Source organism: Pteronotus mesoamericanus, unplaced genomic scaffold, assembly GCF_021234165.1.
Source record: "Pteronotus mesoamericanus isolate MK-2021 breed Mesoamerican mustached bat unplaced genomic scaffold, CSHL_Meso_final scaffold_582, whole genome shotgun sequence".
Taxonomy (NCBI): domain Eukaryota; kingdom Metazoa; phylum Chordata; class Mammalia; order Chiroptera; family Mormoopidae; genus Pteronotus; species Pteronotus mesoamericanus.
In genome coordinates, this window is record NW_026555323.1 from 757,815 (window position 1) to 775,862 (window position 18,048).

General features: G+C 48.2%; 1 protein-coding gene across 1 annotated transcript in view; it reads left to right on the plus strand.

Moving 5' to 3' along the window:
• The window catches only part of HERC2 (HECT and RLD domain containing E3 ubiquitin protein ligase 2), a 185,074-nt gene that overhangs the window by 71,693 nt on the left and 95,333 nt on the right, over positions 1-18,048 (plus strand). Inside the window, exons 21-33 of the mRNA XM_054561907.1 lie at positions 2,568-2,752; positions 3,851-4,006; positions 4,714-4,899; positions 8,052-8,222; positions 10,434-10,537; positions 11,789-11,939; positions 13,268-13,482; positions 13,750-13,882; positions 13,977-14,104; positions 14,197-14,392; positions 16,614-16,747; positions 17,277-17,450; positions 17,537-17,673. Of these exons, the coding sequence (XP_054417882.1) occupies positions 2,568-2,752; positions 3,851-4,006; positions 4,714-4,899; positions 8,052-8,222; positions 10,434-10,537; positions 11,789-11,939; positions 13,268-13,482; positions 13,750-13,882; positions 13,977-14,104; positions 14,197-14,392; positions 16,614-16,747; positions 17,277-17,450; positions 17,537-17,673 (2,070 nt within the window). The remainder of the gene's footprint in view (positions 1-2,567; positions 2,753-3,850; positions 4,007-4,713; positions 4,900-8,051; positions 8,223-10,433; positions 10,538-11,788; positions 11,940-13,267; positions 13,483-13,749; positions 13,883-13,976; positions 14,105-14,196; positions 14,393-16,613; positions 16,748-17,276; positions 17,451-17,536; positions 17,674-18,048) is intronic.

The window sequence follows — 18,048 nt, forward strand, 5'->3', positions numbered from 1 at the left end:
TCACCTGCCTGCGCCTGTGCCGTTCAGTCTGGGAGTTACGCCCACCTTGGCGTGATGAGCACTTGAAATGTGTCCAGTGTAGCTGAGACATTTTATTGTTGTACCAGTTAAAGTTCAGTTAGTTTAACTGAGTTTTTTTTTTTTTTTTTTTACTAAATTCAAATGTAAAACTTAGACCTGATTTAGCGCTCAGAAAACTATTAAGTATACTTGGAATAACTTGGCCATATCAATTTGCTTTTGTAACTGCATTTTTTGACTCAAAGTGCAGCTCAGGTATTTCCAGTGAAAACATAGTTATGTCATTGAGGTGTGCCGTATGCAACAAAATACACAGTGGCTTTTGAAGACTCAGTGGGAGGAAGCCAATATAAAATGCCTCAGTGCACTTCCTTACTGGTTTTATGTTGAAATGACAGTGTTGGAACGTGGGGTTAACTTCCCTTCCTGAATGTGACAGGCAGAACACGTAAGTGGCGGGTGTGGCTCGCCGCGGGCCCTCTCTGTGGGGCGGCACCCGGGAGCGGGGCAGGGTGGGGGGTGTCATCGCCACCGCAGGTTCATCATAAAGTTGCACCTCTTTATAAACAAGACCAAAACTGAAGCGCGGAAGCAGTCAGCACCTCCCAACCACTTCAGAGAACAGGAAGAGGAAACTGCGCCTGCAGCTTCCTCACTCACGGACCCCAGCGTCCAGGCTGCTCACAGGGTTGCCAGCGAGCCCCCCTCGGCTGCAGCCGTCGGGCTTTCTTACCTTAGCATTCGTGAGCGAAGGACACACAGATTGTCTTCGCTGACGCAGCGGTTGAAAGGTAGTCTATAAAGGTGTAGGCACTTGGGGCATTTCATGCAGTGGACTGCTTGGAAAAACAGGGTGAAGAAATTCCTGCTGCCACAGATAAGAAACGGGGACCGCCGAGGGGTTTTAGTGAGTGAGCGCTGTCAGAATTATGCATTTGGATTATGGTTCAGAATTTAATATTCAGAATAAGTTAAAATTATTCTCACATTACGCTCTTTTGCGTAAATAAGTTAAAATTATTCTCACATTACGCTCTTTTGCTCCTTTTTGGTACAGCATAAAACCGAGGTTCTAGACCGGTTTCTTCTTTTTTTCACAAAATTTTTTCAATTACAGTTGTCGTGCGTTGTTATTTTGCATTAGCATCAGGCGCACGGCGTGGTGGTTAATCGGTCACGTACTTTACAGAGGGTTCCCTCCGTATTTCCAGCGCCCGCCTGGCCCCGTGCACAGTTACTGCAATGCCACGGACTGTGTCCCTGTGTCCCCGTGCGGGACTTGGCATCCCGTGACCGTTCTGTAACGGCCAGTTTATATTTTTTGATCCCTTCCCCTTCTGCACTCGGCCCCAGACTCCCTCTCGCCTGGTTTCTTTGGTCGTGAGGAGGTTTCCAGGGTGGTGACCGAGCAGTGGGGCCGAGAGCCGAGCGGCCTGGCGGCCTGGGAGCGCCCACCTTCAGTTCGTGTGGCTGGGGAGCGGAGCCCCAGGCTCTCAGTGGCTCTGGGTAGGAGCCGAGGAGCTGCGGGGGGTAGCCCTCATGTCCCCTGCTTCTGTCCCCACTGCACTGCTGTTAGTTCCAGGCACGATGGACAGGTTGTCCTCACACCTGCTGTCACGCCCGGGATGGGCCCCACGTGCCAGCCGGCTGGCCCTCGCCCTCCTGGCTGGGACGGGGCTGGTGACGGGGCTCCACTCCGCCCTTTGTTCTCATACCGGGGATCAGGCTTGTCCACCTGGCACTGGGACCGTCCCTGGGGAGCGGGTCTCATCGGGGGATCTCGTCCCCTCTAATCTGCCTTCGCAGCAACAACAGCTGCCTTCCCCCAACTCAGACCGGAAGCCACGCCCCTCTCGGGACCTCGGGGGCTTGGCGTTGCAGAAGTAGTGCCCGCAGCCTGGCTCTCTGGCCCTGCCGGGTCCGCTCCCCTCCCGTCTGCACCGCCCTGCCCCTGTTCTTTGCATTCTGCCCAGGGAGCCACAACGCTGATGGCTCTCCCATGGGGACCTTCCCGGACGCACGCTGCTTCTCCTTTCTCCCCGCCCACTCACGGTTCTTGGCTCATGTTGGCATTGGAGCCTCCGCGTCTTCCCTTGCTGCCATGTTCCCCGAGCACCCGTGACCCCGACCTGGTCCGCTTACCCACTTCTGTCTTTCTCTGTACTCTCTGAGCCTGGGAATCCCCACGTGGCGGCCCTGGGCGCTACTTGAAAGTCTGAAGTCCGACTTGAGAGGCAGACACAGAAATGCAGGCGATCCTTGTCTTCAGGAATGCGGCTTTGGGCAAAAAGCAACAGCACAGTTTTTCTTTCCCAAGGATTGTATGGGAGTTTTCTGTCCTTCTGGAGCCCTCCACACAGCCCATAGGAGCACGATCGTAAGGGGGCTGTGCTGTCACAGACATGCCTGACGCATTGGGGGAATGGAGCGGCTGCAGGGCCCAGCCCGTATTTCTGACTTTAGTGTGTCGTGATTTTAAAAAACACCTTGACTTTTTAAAACATCCATAACTTGCTTAATTTTGCACTTCTCTCTCCCCTGCGTAGAAACATTGCTTCTCAGACAGTAGCCAGGTTGAAAGACGTTGCCCGTCGCATTTCGTCCTGTATGGACTTCGAGCAACACAGTCGGGACAGATCTGCGTCCCTGGATTTGCTGCTGCGGTTTCAGCGCTTGCTTATCAGCAAGCTTTACCCAGGAGAGAGTATCGGTCAGACCGCAGATATTCCTAGTAAGTTGCTTCAAGTGGGATGTCGTGGGGCGGGGGGCTTTCTGAAATGCCTGTTTTGCACGCACAGATGGGCGTTCCTTATACTGTTTAAATCCACTTTTTTTGGTGACTGTTTCTGTCTTGGACTCATCAGTATTTTTCATCTCATTGTCTTAACATTTACATTTTTCAGACATCCAGAATAGCATCCTTTCTATTCCGATTAGCCTGACAGACAGTTTATCAGACTTAATGCACGTATCCGTGGTGAACTGTTGGAGAACTGTCATAGCATGGGAACAAAACTGTGCCATCGCACGTGTGTGTCACACCGGGCAGCCAGCGGGGTAGAGTGGGGGGCGGGGGGAGTCACCGCTGGAGCCAGACAGGTTTATTGGCTGGTGGCCCGGAGGCTAGGTCTCTTGGGGGCTGTCAATCAACTGCTACCCTCCGGAATGGGGGTGATACCCGAGGGGACCTTTGAGGATCAGAACAGGACGCTGTTGTGAGCGCTCAGCTCTGTGCAGGACACAGGGAGGCCCCTTGTGGCTCTTGCTAAGGCAGCTCCCTGCCAAGGATGGAGAGCTTCGCTGCTGTTAGCCTCTTCATAGCTCGCATGTTCTAAAGTAACTTAGTTACCTCCTGCAAGGAATGAGGCCCTTATAGGTGATGGAGAATTTCAGATGGAAATAAGGGAACTTCAAGTCTGAAAGAGGTGACCATCTTGAAGACGTACAGTCACAGGGACTGAAAAGCCAGCAGGAGCCACGGAGGGAGAAAAGCTGAAGTTTTACGAGATCGAAGGATGCCTTAGTTCACTGCGAATAGATTACAAGCATTAAGACTTGGACTGAGAAACGTGTGTTATTGAATATAAGGCTTTACAACTCCGTAAGTTACGACTTTAGTATTCACATACCCAGGGTTTCTAGGTACCGTGTAGGGCAGTGTCTGAACATCGACATAACCCAATGCACTGTTTTGCAAAATAGGTGACTTAAAAAGAGCCAGAGTTATTGTGGGTAAAGATATATAGGTGATAGAGAAGGAGTGGCGCAAGTCACTTTACTTACAGAGTGAACTGGATAGTGAAATGGCATTTTCTAACTCTCCCTGCAGGTCCTGAGCTGATGGGCGTGGGCTCCTTGCTGAAGAAGTACACGGCGCTTCTGTGCACGCACATCGGCGACATCCTGCCCGTGGCCGCCAGCATCGCGTCCGCCAGCTGGCGGCACTTTGCCGAGGTGGCCAGCATCGTGGAAGGGGACTTCACTGGTACCTTCCTTGTTCCCCACCTGCGTTTATTGGTGTTTATTTTCAGAGCGTGATGAGAGCTACCGTTTGTCACTGCCTAATAATAGTTTGCATTGTCCCCGCCATTTGCTAGCCCCGCTGCCCTTTGCCCTTTGCCCTTTGTTTTCGTAGTGACTGACAATTCTGTGCTTAAGCGACCTGGTACAGGAGTCAGATCGCTCTGAATGTAATCAGTGACTTAGAACTGTACCCCGTTATGGACACTCTAGTAATGGGTTCCATGGTAACCGTCTCATTTTATTTCAGCAGCATAAAAATTAGTTGCCCCTTTTAAGACCTTAATTCCAATATTAATATTTTTTCAACTTAATTCTGAGGCATTAGGTGATTATTATTGAGCGCTTTTTTTCTGATAGTAAGTTAGTTGTAAACACTTCTTTTCCGGAATAAAAGATTTTTGTTAATGCTTTTGTGTTGAAGCAGTGGTTTTGAAACATGTTCTTTTAAGCCAGAGGGTTCCCTTAGATACCTACCTCTGCCTCTTGGAAAATGAAAGATAAAATAATCCCGTAGAGATACGCTAAGGACAAGCATTCCGTGCTTTGCGATTTATCAGAATTTGAACATAGAGCAGGCAGGGAAACTGGTTTTCCACAGCGTAAGTGCTTTCACTTAAATCTTAATGCTTAAATCTAAATCTTATTATTTTTGCCCCCTTTCACCTGTAGGCGTCCTCCTTCCGGAACTGGTAGTATCCATCGTCCTCCTGCTCAGTAAAAACGCCAGCCTCATGCAGGAGGCCGGCGCTGTGCCCCTGCTGGGCGGCCTGTTAGAACACCTGGATCGCTTCAACCACCTGGCGCCGGGGAAGGAGCGAGATGACCAGGAGGAGCTAGCCTGGCCCGGCATCATGGGTACGGCGTCTTCACTTACGGGGCTTTCCTGAGCAGCTCTGTCTTAGTCTAACCGGGTCTGGCCCATCTGTCACATAGACTCAGTGACCAGGAAGACCACTTACGTGCCATTTTTACCGATGGTGGCGTAAGAGGAAAGTGGAGATTATTTCAGCCAGGGGAGATTTGGGTTATATTTAAGGAAGATCTTTCTGTCAGATATAGCAGTTACATCCTCAAAGGGATTGTTTTAGAAAGTACTGGGGAGCCCTTTCTTGGGCGTCTCCAGAGGGTGCTTTGAGGTGGTTCGATATGTGCGGGTTTGCAGGCGGCAGCGGGTAGCGGATGACTTTCTGAACCGTCGGCGTCATCTGGCGGCGGTGCGCGTGCAGTCCCGTGGCCGGGCGGGCGGTCCCTGTCCCTACTGCCTGCAATGCCCACCAAGGGGACGAGGCTTGGCCTCTCCAAGTCTTGAGCTTTGATGTTTTGAATCTAAGTAACCGCACTCTCTATGGTTTTGACTTCCTGGTCTTGTTGAATTAATTGAAGTCGTCGTTCAACTTTCATTTTATTATAAGGAGGCCACATCTGCGCAATAATAAAACCACAAAGAGTGAAAATTTAGGCCATCTTATCTGAAATTACTATAAGTATACATTTTGATCAATTATACCTTTTTTTTTTTAATGGGAGAAAAATGATCAAAACAAGCTTTACATTATAATTTTACACCACTTTTCAATGAATATCTCATCTCTAAAAATTAAAAAAAAACCCTTGTATAGGAAAGCTCAAGCCAGGTGGGCTGTTTCTTCTCTCATTGTGTGGAAGTGGCAGTTGTCCTCAGGAAGGTGGCCTTAGGCTCTTGGGCCGAGTTGTTAACGCTTTGTAATAGAGCTGATATTTTCAGCACCGTTCATCTATTTTTGTGAACTAAATGGTCATTTGTTGTTTTGTCTCTGTCCTAAATATGGTCGAGGGCATTTAATTTGATCAGCAGTTCCAACTTTCTCATTTTTAAAACCCATTTTTATTGTGCATTAAAACAGAGACACGAAGATACAGAAAGCACCGTGGGATTGCTCCCAGGGAAGACAGCCAGCCACCCAGGCTCGGGCCTGGGGCGGGAAGGACCCGCCCCAGCGCGCCTCTGTCCCTGCAGGGCGTCCTCCCTGCTCGTGACTCTGTTGTCAAATGGGCACGTGCCCTTTAGGAACTTTTTCGTGTAGACATTTTTCCTCCTCTTTCTTGGTGGCATTTAACTACGTCTCTCTCTCGGCGGTTCGGAGGGTGCGCTTCAGTGCAATATATACCGGGTTTCCTTAGACACGGTGCCGGTTTTCGTCCCTGGGTGTGTGAGACCTCTCCCTGTCCCTCCGCCCGTGTGCTGAGAGGTCACGTTACTTTCTGTCCCAGGCCTTTTATCCAGAGGGTCTTTGTGCCTGCACCTTTGGGGGACAGAATTGTCCATGACCGCTCTTCTGGAGCGCCCCCTGGGTCTAAAGCAAGGGACTGTCTGCCTGAGTCGGTGTCCGACCTTGCAGCTGCCCTTCCTGGCTTATTGTGCCCGGCGCGTGCTAGCCTGATGCGGCACTAACAGCGTCCTTGTCTCGCTCCCAGCAGCCGAGGAAGAGTCTTCCGCGTGCCACACGTGAAGTGTTTCTCATAGGGCTTTCTCTGCAGATACCTTTAAATATTAAATATCAATTTCATTAATACTTTCTTTGCATCTCCTCACGACTGACCAGTTTTCTTCTTTTTTCTATTAATGTTTTAAGTGCTAAATCAGCCATCCATTTCTGGAATAAAGCTACCTTTTTTTTGGTTATATTGATTGGTCCTGTTAACTTATATTGCTGGTCTTGGTTTGCCTTTTTTTTAAAAACTGTTTTGCCTCCCTGCTAATCATTAGGGAGACCAAATCAAAACTACAGTGAGTGACCACTTCATCCCATTAGGATGGCTATTAATATTATTATTATTATTTATTTATTTATTTTTTTGAAAAGCAAGTACTCATATTGCCCAGCCCCTGCTATTCTTTTCTATCTTGTTGGTTGACTTACTTTAAAGCATATCTCTGTCTTTAAAACATTTTAACACATTTTATCTGTAAATGGTAATTAGTGGTAAAAACTTTTTTTTTTTAAAGATTTTACTTATTTTTAGGAGACAGAGAGGAAGGGAGGGAGAAACAGAGGGAAACATCAATGTGTGGTTGTCTGTTGCGCGCCCCCTACTGGGGACCTGGCCTGCAACCGAAGCATATGCTCTGACTGGGAATCGAACCAGCGACCTTTTGGTTTATAGGCTGGTACTCAATCCACTGAGATACAGCAGCCAGGGCAAGAACTTTCATTCTTTCTTTTTTTTTTAAGTAATAAAACCACAATATCATCTAATATACACACAATCTGTGTTTAATTTTCTTGGAATCTAAAAATGCCCTTTTGTTGGGACTATTTTGAATAAGGATCTAAAGTTCTCCAGGCCACAGTCAGTTGATATGTGCTTCTGACCTCATTCCCCAACCTCCCTTTGATGGTTTTTCATGATGCTGAGTTGGTGTCCAAAGGTGACCAGTGGCTTTTTTCGGAGTATTATTATGAATTCATAGAATTTTACTGACTTGATGTTTATTACTTTTTAGCTTTTCTTTTTTCCTAATACATTTAATGGTATAAACGCCCTCAAACATACATTCAACCGGATATCAGGATTGTTGATCTGTAATATTGGCAGTATCGTTCATTTCCATGCATTTTCTAATTTCCATAGTCTTTTTTTTTCTGGGAATTTTGGGTGACTTATAAATATATTTCATAATTTCCAAATATATAGAGAATTTTTATTTTATTTTTGTTGCTTCTAATTTAATTGCATTATGGTCAGCGCAACGTACTCTGCAGCTTCATTTCTTTGAAATTATTGAGATTTACCCTGTCGCCTCGTATGGGGCCAGATTTACTAATCGTGCTGCTCCCACGGTGGCGTTTTTGTTTTTTCATATCACTCCGTGTCCTTGCTGAATTTCTGTGTGTCAGGAGGTGTGTTAACCCCCCACTGTGGCCGTGGGTTCGTCTGTTTCCCCTCGTATTTCCTTCACACAGTTTGTTCTTGTTGTTTGACTTACTGATCTATCAATTTATTGATTCTGGTTTCTGTATATACAGAGTCATTTTTTACAGGTCAGAACTGCAGAAGTAACGAAGAGGTGACCCTTATTCGCAAAGCCGACCTGGAGAACCACAATAAAGACGGCGGCTCCTGGACTGTGATCGACGGGAGGGTGTACGACATCAAGGACTTCCAGGCCCAGTCCCTGGCAGGGAGCGGCATTCTCGGTAAGGCCTCGCTGTTCCCTCCTGGCCGATGTCGCGGCGTGTGTCGCTGTAGGCAGCACATGAGGCTTTTCCTCTTTTGTGTGTGTGTGTGTGCACCCGCGCGCACGTGTGTGTACATATATTTTAATTGTATTAATTTGGGTTACACTGGCTTATAAAATTACGTAAATTTCAAGTGTACAGTTCTGTATTACATCATCTGGACATCGTGTTGTGTATTAATCACCCAAAGTCTAGTCTCCCCACTTCCGTCACTATATATGCCCTCTGTACACTCTTTTAACTGCTCCCCTACCTCCCTTTCGCTCTAGTAATCACCATACTGTTACCTGTGTCTATGAGGTTTTTTATTTTTTGCTCCATCCCTTCCCCTTCTTCACCCAGCCGCCGCCCCTCCTCCCCTCTAACAGCTGTCGGTCTGTTCTCTGTATCTGTGAGTCTGTTTCTGTTTTGTTCATTAGCTTCCACACGTAAGTGAACTCGTATGGTGTTTGCCTTCTCTGACTGGCTGATTTCACTTAGCATAATACTCTCTAGGTCCACCCATGCTATTGCAAAAGGTCAGATTTCTGTCCTTTCTTTTTTACGGACAAGTAGTATATTATGTAAATATATCCCAGCTTTTTTGTTCATTCAGCTGCTGATGGGCAGTTTGGCTGCTTCCAAAGCTTGGTTACTGTAAATAACGCTGCAGTGAACATAGGGGTGCGAATAGTCTCTTGAATTAATGCTTGGGGTTTCTTTGGATAAATTCCCAAAAGTGTAATCATTAGGTCAGTCATAAGGCAGTTCCATTTTTAATATTTTGAGGTGTCTCCATACTGCTTTCTACAGCAGCTGCACCGGTCTGCATTCCCGCCAACAGTGCACGAGGGTTCCCTTTCTCCACAGCCTCGCCAGCGCTTGTTTGTTGATTTATTGATGATGGCCATTCTGACAGGTGTGAGGTGATATCTCACTGTGGTTTGAATTTGCATTTATCTGATGATTAGAGACGTTGAGCATCTTTTCATATGCCTCTTGGCCATCTGTAAGTCTTCTCTGGAGAAGTGTCTATTCAAGTCCTTTTTAGCTTGTTTTTTAGTTAGATTGGGTTTGTTTTTTGGGGATTTTTTTTTTGTTTGGTTTTTTTGGTCTTGAGTCATGTAAGTCCTTTACTAATTTTTTAGATTAACCCTTATCAGATGTATCATTGGCAAATATGTTCTCCTGTCCAGTGGACTGTCCTTTAATTTGATGATTTCCTTGGCTGTGCAAGAACATTTGTGTTTGATATAGTTCTGCTTGTTTATTTTTTTCTCTCATATCCCTCGCTTGAGAAGATGTATCAGAAAAAAATGTTGCTAAGAGAAATGTCAAGAGATTTTACGGCCTATGTTTTCTTCTGGGAATCTTATGGATTCGAGTCTTACATTTAAGTCTTTAATCCATTTTGAGTTTATTCTTCTGTACGGTGTAAGGAGGTGGTCTAGTTTCATTTTTTTTGCATGTATCTGTCCAGTTTTCCCAACACCATTTATTGAAGAGAGTGTCTTTACCCTATTGTATGTTTTACCTCCTTTGTCAAATTTTAATGGACCAGAAAGACATGGATTTATTTCTGGGCTCTCTATTCTATTCCATTGATCTCTGGGTCTGTTTTTAATGCCAGTTCCATGCTGTTTTGATTACGGTGGTCTTGTAGCATAGTTTGATATCAAGTAGTATGATACCTTTAACTTTGTTCTTTTTTCTCAAGATCACTGAAGTTATTTGGGGTCTTTTGTGGTTCCACATACATTTTTGGAATATTTGTTCCTGTTCTGTGAGATATTCTATTGGTATTTTAATAGGAAGTGCATTGAATCTGTAGATTGCTTTGGGTAGCATGGACATTTTAATGATGTTCATTCTTCTTATCCATGAACATGGTATAAAAACATTAGGCTTTTCAGTGATTGATTTGGTACTTCTCCTGGGCCTTCACATTTTAAACTGTGACTTTGGTGTCTGTCCTGTCAGGGAATTCAGGTACATTTGAAGAATTTCTCATCATTATACATTTTTTGTTCCAACACTCATTGGAATGCACTCCAGGTTCTCAATTGGCCCAGGCAGCCCTGGGAGAGGGCAAGAGGTCATTAACCTTCCGAATCTATTTCCTGTCACCATTTCTCTGTCGGGGTGTGTACAAATTGTATGGAGTCACGTCATCTTGTTGTTTGGTTTCAGCTCAGTTTGCCGGGGAAGACCCAGTGGTAGCTCTGGAAGCTGCCCTCCAGTTCGAAGACACACGGGAGTCGATGCACGCCTTCTGCGTTGGCCAGTATCTGGAGGTGAGGCTGTGTGTGATGAACGCCCTGGGGCCGGCCCTGGGGCCCGCTCAGTGTGTTGACGCTGGGTGGCTTTCGCTGTGAGCTCTTGAGGCTGGGTCTTCTGTGGTTTGGCGGCAAGGGTGTCATTATGTGATAAACATTGCAAATACGCTAGAGGCCTTTTTTTTTAGATTTTATTTATTTATTTTTAGACAGGGGAAGGGAGGTAGGAAGAGAAGGAAAGAAATATCAATGTGTGCTTGCCTCTCAAGCGCCCCTCACTGCGGTCCTGGCTCTCAACCCAGACCTGCGCCCTGACTGGGAATCGAACAGCGACTGTTTGGTTTGCAGGCCAGCGCTCATTCCATTGAGCCACACCAACCGGGGCTCTACAGGCCTTTTTATAAGTAAATGTACATTTATGCATGTTAAGACTTAATGATGTCCTACTCTTAAAACATTGCTCTTAAAATTGTTAATTTGTAAGAAATATAGATACTGCGACACATAATAAAAAGGTTAACGTATGATATTTATAACGTAATCCTAAGCTTATGTAGAAGTTTGGAATGACTTACCATCTTGAGGTTAATGACTTAACCATATTTTTGGGGAGGAACTCTATAGTAGCATAATTCAATGTAATAGAAAGATGTCCTTTTTACACGTTCCTGAGCGTTGCAGTTTATATACTGGGACTGGCTTTCCAGGTACGGAGCTAGAGGTGATAAAGCTTATTAAATGCCACAAAAGTAGGGCCCGAAGCATTTTATTTGTAAGCTGATGGGCACAGTTTAAGATTATTGTCATGTACACTCTGTCTTTTCCGTTTGAATAAATTTATTTCCTCCACATGTATGGTCACATTTGACTGACTCAGCAATTCTTGTTTTGTCATATTTTGGTTTCTTTTTAGGGTTTTTATGTAACAATTCAGTGTATTTTCTGAAGCATTGTAATGCAATCACTCTGGAAACTTCTGTTTGATTCCCTAAGGCCTGTTCTAGTGAAACTGTTTACTTGCCTCGGTTTTTCCACCCGCAGACCTGGGCGGCTGCTGTCTGCTTTGTAGGATGCGTGTGGTTCGTGGCTCCCGTTTCTTCGGTGGGAGTGTGAGCTCACTGTGACCGGACGCTGAACAGGGGCCCAGAGCGCCCATTTCCTCCTCGCAGCCGCACGTCTGGTTAAGGACAGAAGCTGGTGCTCCTCTTGGTTTTATGTGTGGCGTTGACCCCGTCTCCGCAGGCTCATGATGCTATTTCCCTTCCCCAGCCCGACCAAGAGGTCGTCACCATTCCAGACCTGGGAAGCCTGTCGTCGCCCCTGATAGACACAGAGCGGAACCTGGGCCTGCTCCTCGGGTTGCACGCCTCCTATCTCGCCATGAGCACGCCGCTGTCGCCCGTGGAGGTCGAGTGCTCCAGTAAGAAGCATTTCATTTTCCGCTAATAGATTAGCAGGTCATTTCAGCTGCGCCTTGCGGGCCATTGGAGTAGGAGAGGAAGACTTGACAAAGCTGGCGGTGAGGAAAAGTAAGGGTAGTAAGGAAATTACCAGCCAGGTAATTAGGAAGAGCTGTGGCACTCACTGGCCGTCGCAGCCGGTGACAGCAGCGGAGGCTGACCGGTGGAGATAGGGGTCCTGTGTGCGGTCTCCCGCCACGCCCTCTGACGGGCGGCTCTGCCCGGCGGTCGTCGGCCCACGTGCCCCGGACTTCACGGGCTGGGCATCGGCTGCTGCCGGCGGGAATCGCGCTCTGCTCGAGGACTGTGTTTTCGTCAGACTCAAATCAAATACCGCTCGGGATGGCAGCCTTTGCAACACCCAAAGTAATGATATTTCTCCGTATCTTTTAAGATGGGTTGAAGTTTTTCTTCATGGGTTTGTACGTTTCTCCATCTGTCTGTCCACTGACCATACAAGAAGCATTACTGAGTGACGTGGATCCTTGAACAAGGAGGCGTCGGGGGTCCTGATCACCCAGCAAGTTAGAAGCCTGTGTATAACTTAAGCCGGCGCTCTGCGTATGCGGCTTCCTAAACGCCAGTTTGCAGGCCAGCAGGGAAAAAAATCTATATAAGTGGATGCGTGCAATTGAAACTTGTGTTGTTCAAGGATCATCTGTCCTTGGGTGTGTCACCATGCTAGACACTCAGGGTGTCATACGTGTGGAATCAGACGCACCGTTGCCTTTAGGTGCTTGTGTGCTGATGAGCCAGACATAGTAAGCACACCCACACGGGGGTAGCGGGTCAATGGAGACAGTTATACGTGGTTCTGGGGGAAAGAAAGGTTCATAGCGGCAAACCAGTTAAGAAACTGGAGACCAAGCAATTTTTTTTTTTTTACGGTATACTGCAGTCTTTTACCTGTGCAGTAGCATTATGTCTAAAACAGTGTACATACCTTTATTATGAAATACTTTTCTTGCTAAGAAACACTAACTGTCATTTGAGCCTTTAGTGAGTTGCCCCCTTTTTGCTGGTAGAGAGTCTTGATCTAATGTTGATGGAAACGCAGTATCCGCAAAGCGCAGTAAAGACGAGTGTAAAGGAACAAGATGCCTGTGTAGGAATTGGAAGCCCATCCATGTAACTATGTTGGACGCGGCTCTTCCATGTGAATGATGCTGAATCTCACCTGCTAAGTCGGGCACTCAGCTCTTCCTGTTTTTTTCCCCAGCATTTCTGAAGCGTGCACTCAGGGGTTTTTGGTATTTTATTTTTGAATGTTTGCATGTATATTTTCCAGAGTGGTTGCAGTCGTCCATCTTCTCGGGAGGCCTGCAGACCAGCCAGATCCACTACAGCTACAACGAGGAGAAAGACGAGGACCACTGTAGCTCCCCCGGGGGCACGCCTGCCAGCAAGTCCCACCTCTGCACCCACAAACGCGCCCTGGGCGACCACTCCCAGGCCTTCCTGCAAGCCCTGGCCGACAACAACATCCAGGATCACAACGTGAAGGTACGTGAGGCCTGCCCACCCTCGCCGTCCCTGTTCCCCTCGGGACTCTGATGTGCGAGCGCCCACGCTCTCCTGGTAGCCCGGCAGACTTGGTTTGCATGTTGCTCAGAGGGATGGGTTGAAGGTGAGGGGTTGATTCGGTCACTGTGCCGGCGACGTCGTGGGAGCATTGCTGTTTGCAGGTGCATTGGAGGCTGTGACGCGCAGTTTCGGACGCACGCGGTGCTGGGATGGCTCGGAAGTCACCTCCCGCTGTTTCTGTTGCAGGACTTCCTGTGTCAAATAGAAAGGTACTGTAGGCAATGCCACTTGACCACGCCAATCACGTTCCCTCCCGAGCACCCGGTGGAAGAGGTGGGCCGCTTGCTGCTGTGTTGCCTCTTGAAACACGAAGATTTAGGTATGAAGCTCCATATTTTAACTGTCCCAAGATTTCCGACTTTCATGAGGTCCCCAGTCATTCCTCCGTGACCCCTTCTGAATGTCTTTTCCAGGACACGTGGCCTTGTCTTTGGTTCACGCCGGCACGCTTGGTATTGAGCAGGTGAAGCACAGAGCGTTGCCCAAGTCGGTGGTGGATGTTTGCAGGGTTGTCTACCAAGCCAAGTGCTCCCTCATTAAGGTGGGTAGGGCCTGATTCTCTCTCTCCTGTGCTGTGCACACAGTCGGTGGGCTGTCCGTCGTTAAGTTGTCCTTTCATCTCTGACCGGGTAGACACACCAGGAACAGGGGCGTTCCTATAAGGAGGTCTGCGCGCCCGTCATCGAACGTCTGCGGTTCCTCTTTAATGAACTGAGACCTGCAGTCTGCAACGACCTCTCCATAATGTCCAAGTTCAAGCTGCTAAGCTCTCTGCCCCGCTGGAGGAGGATCGCGCAGAAGATAATTCGAGAACGAAGGAAGAAGAGAGGTAAGGACGGAGTGGTCGGAAAGTCCCCTCCCGGGCGTAGTGGCGTCTGGGGTTGGATCGATGCCATTTGCTGCCGTGCTGTGCGTCACACGTGGCCTCCCATCCCACCTGAGCGCGCGCTGTGTGCGCTTAGGGTCATACCTGCAAGCCATGCTGACTTGCCCAGGACACCAGGTACCGGTGCCACTTTGGAGTCGAGTGTGTTACGATTCCGTCGCTAGCATTTTGAGGCTGAAAGAGGTAAATACTATAAACTTGATCATGCTGATGGGGAAAATGAGATGCTTTTCCTCACTTGTCCTGCTAACGAGATGTATGGGAAGGTTTGATCTTTCAATTAATCTTGTCATTCTTGGAGACAAATGTTTTTCTTTGGAAATACTGAATATTACAATACATGGAGAACTGTTTTAAAAGGAATTAGTATTTTCAGGAAGGAACTGTGTAGGGATCTAGAAAACTTTTTGCATTAAATAACCAATATTAGAGTAAAAATACCATCGAGTTCAGTCACTTGTAATTATAAACAAGTCTACAGAAGTTTATGATTAGACTCTTTTGAACCATACTGATTTACTCACAGATCAGCTTATTAAACAATATTAATGACTGAGTTTTTGATGGAATTATGAACAATGATGTCATGAAAGACTCACTTGTTTTAGAAGCCATCCTGAGTGGGTTGTCCCCGAGCAAAGCCTTAAACCACAGCGGCGTGCCGCAGCCCTGGAGGTGCTCTGGGTCCGCGGGTCAGGGCCAGGACACGCCCGAGGTCCCCTCAGGCAGGGGACAGAGACACGGAAAGGGGCAGGAGCCGCATCTCAGCTTCGGGGACAGCGCTCCCTCGCCACCTACTTATCACCTACCCTGATTCCGAGCCCACACTGTCCCCTCTTAGAGTGTTTTACGGGTTTCTATATTTAATTGTTTGATGTTTGAAGCTCTCTTAAAAAGAAAAAAAAAGAAAATCAGGTAACATAATGATTCGCTGGTAGGACTCCGTAGGACTCAGGAGAGCGGTCGCACTCTCGGCTGCCATTGATCACTGAGAAAGGACTCAGGTCACAGTGAGCAAGAGGAAAAGCGCGTGGAGGGACCCTGCAGGAACCCAGGACGAGGCGTGAAGGGTCCCCTCCAGGGCGGTCGCGCAGCCTGGGCTCAGCTCTCAGCGGTGACGCGTGGCGACGGGTGTGAGGGGTTGTCGGCGGGGGCACTCCCCGGAGCCTTGGTGCCAGGGTAGTTGTCGGGGGGGCCTGGGGCGCTGCCCTCAGTTACTCAGGCTGCGGCCCCCAGAGCAGAAGCAGACGGCCCCCTCCGTCGTGCTGGTAGCACACACTCGCTGGTCTCACTGGCGGACATGGTCGCGGGCCTCGGACACACGGAAACGCTGTCCTCAGACAGAGCGAGCTGGGGGCTCACAGGCCCATTCGCAGGAGCTGGCCGGGGCCAGTGCTGGAGGGACAGGCCTCTCTTGGGAACGTGCAGGGTTCGCGCAAACCGCACCTGCCGGGTTAGCGCTACGCTGCCCAGGTGCTTCGTTACTTTGCGTGTTATTTATAGTCTGTGCTGAGAAAATACGACCGAAAGCCTTGAAAGGGACCAAATACAGAAGCCACAGCACTCCTCACATGCACGTCCAGGAGCAGTTGCGCTAGTTACAGAGATTCACGTAGTGAAGGGCCCCCGGTGAATTCAGCGCGCCCCGGTGACAGACCCTGATGGCGCTGGTCACGCCGAGGTCTGGGACAGGCGCAGCCTGCTGCTTGCTGGGCACTGCCCCTGCACTGAGACTGGAGTTGGCAGTTTAAAAAAAATTTTTTTAAGTCTGAAGAAGAATATGTTTGACACATGAAAATAGCATAAAGTTTAAATTACAGTATTCGTAAGTACAGTTAGCTACTTTTAGTGCTACAATGGCAGAGTTGTATATGTGCAGTAGAGCAAATGACCCGCGAAGACCAAAATGTCACTCTCTGGCCCTGTACGAGCATGTTGGCTGACCTCTGGGCTGTCGCTTTGGGGCTTCTCCTGGTGGCCCTCGCCTGTCCTTCCGTCCCGGACACGGGTGGCGGAGGGTTATTTCTGGATGCCGTGCAAGAGTAATTACAACACTTTCGTTGAGATCAAAATACTTGTGTCCTTTACGTTTATGCAAATTTAAGTATTTAACTTAAAACTATAAGCAGATGGTGTTTATAATGAACGATGTTTTTAAACATAGTTCCTAAGAAGCCAGAATCTACTGATGATGAAGAAAAAATTGGAAACGAAGAGAGCGATTTAGAAGAAGCTTGCATTCTGCCTCACAGCCCTATAAACGTGGACAAAAGACCCATGGCAATCAAGTCGCCCAAGGTGAGGCGCTGTCTGTGGTCCTGAGTCTGGCTGTGCAGAAACCTAGCACACAGCAGAGGGATCCACCGGGACCCTCACTCTGTCCTAGGTCCCCGGTGGGGTGGAGCCTGCAGAGGCCCCGCCCAGTGCAGGTAACCGCCCCCAGCGGGGCTGCCCCTGGTGCCGGCCCCACCCACTCCTGGAAGAGGGTTTCCTTACGCTGTTGGGAGAGCATTGTGTCCTTACTTGCTCACTGTTGCTTCATTCAAGTGTCACGGCGGTCTCCTCTGCTTCAGGAACTGCCCTGGTCCCCGGGACTGTTCACAGGCACGACCACTGAGCTTTGTATGCTGAGTTACTCCTTCCCATGCCCATAATTAAAATTCACCTACAAGCATATATATGACCTAGTTATTTTTGCTCTTAAGTTTCAATACCAATGTAAACCCTTTGGCATTTATATTTTACTTTATTTTGCTTTTGGAGTTACTGTTTGGGAGCCTATAACATCACTACGGCAAACTCACGGGGCGTGGTTTTCCCTTCTCAGGATAAGTGGCAGCCGCTGCTGAGCACGGTCACAGGCGTTCACAGGTACAAGTGGTTGAAGCAGAGCGTCCAGGGCCTGTATCCGCAGTCCGCGCTGCTCAGTACGATTGCTGAGTTTGCCCTTAAAGAAGAGCCGGTGGATGTGGAAAAAATGAGAAAGTGTCTCCTGAAACAGGTAAAAGCAGCTCTTGCCGAGAACCTCCCCTCCGGTGCTGCCCAGCACGCACGACTCCTAACCTGCGGGCGCTGGTGTTTTTGCAGCTGGAGAGAGCGGAGGTTCGCCTGGAAGGGATAGACACGATCCTGAAGCTGGCAGCCAAAAACTTCTTGCTCCCGTCCGTGCAGTACGCCATGTTCTGTGGGTGGCAGCGGCTTATTCCGGAGGGGATCGATATAGGGTAAACCTTTGTAACGTTTTACGTTTTATTTTACTGTTTTTGTTTCCTGTTTTACTTATTGAAATGACTGGGGTGACATCGGTTAATGACATCACATAGGTTTCGCCCTGACCAGTTGGTTGGGCGTCGTATTGCAAAGTGAAAGGTCACTGATTTGGTCCCCGGTCTGGGCACGTGCCTGGGTTGCTGGCTTGGTCCCCGGTCGGGGTGTGTGTGATAGGCAACCAGTCGATGTTTCTCTCACACATTGATGTTTTCCTTTTTCCTCTCCATTTTTCTTTTTCTGTTTTTAAAATTTTTTTTTAAAGACTTTATTTTTAGAGAGGGAAAGGGAGGGAGGGACACAGAGAGCGAGAGAAACATCAGTGTGTGGTT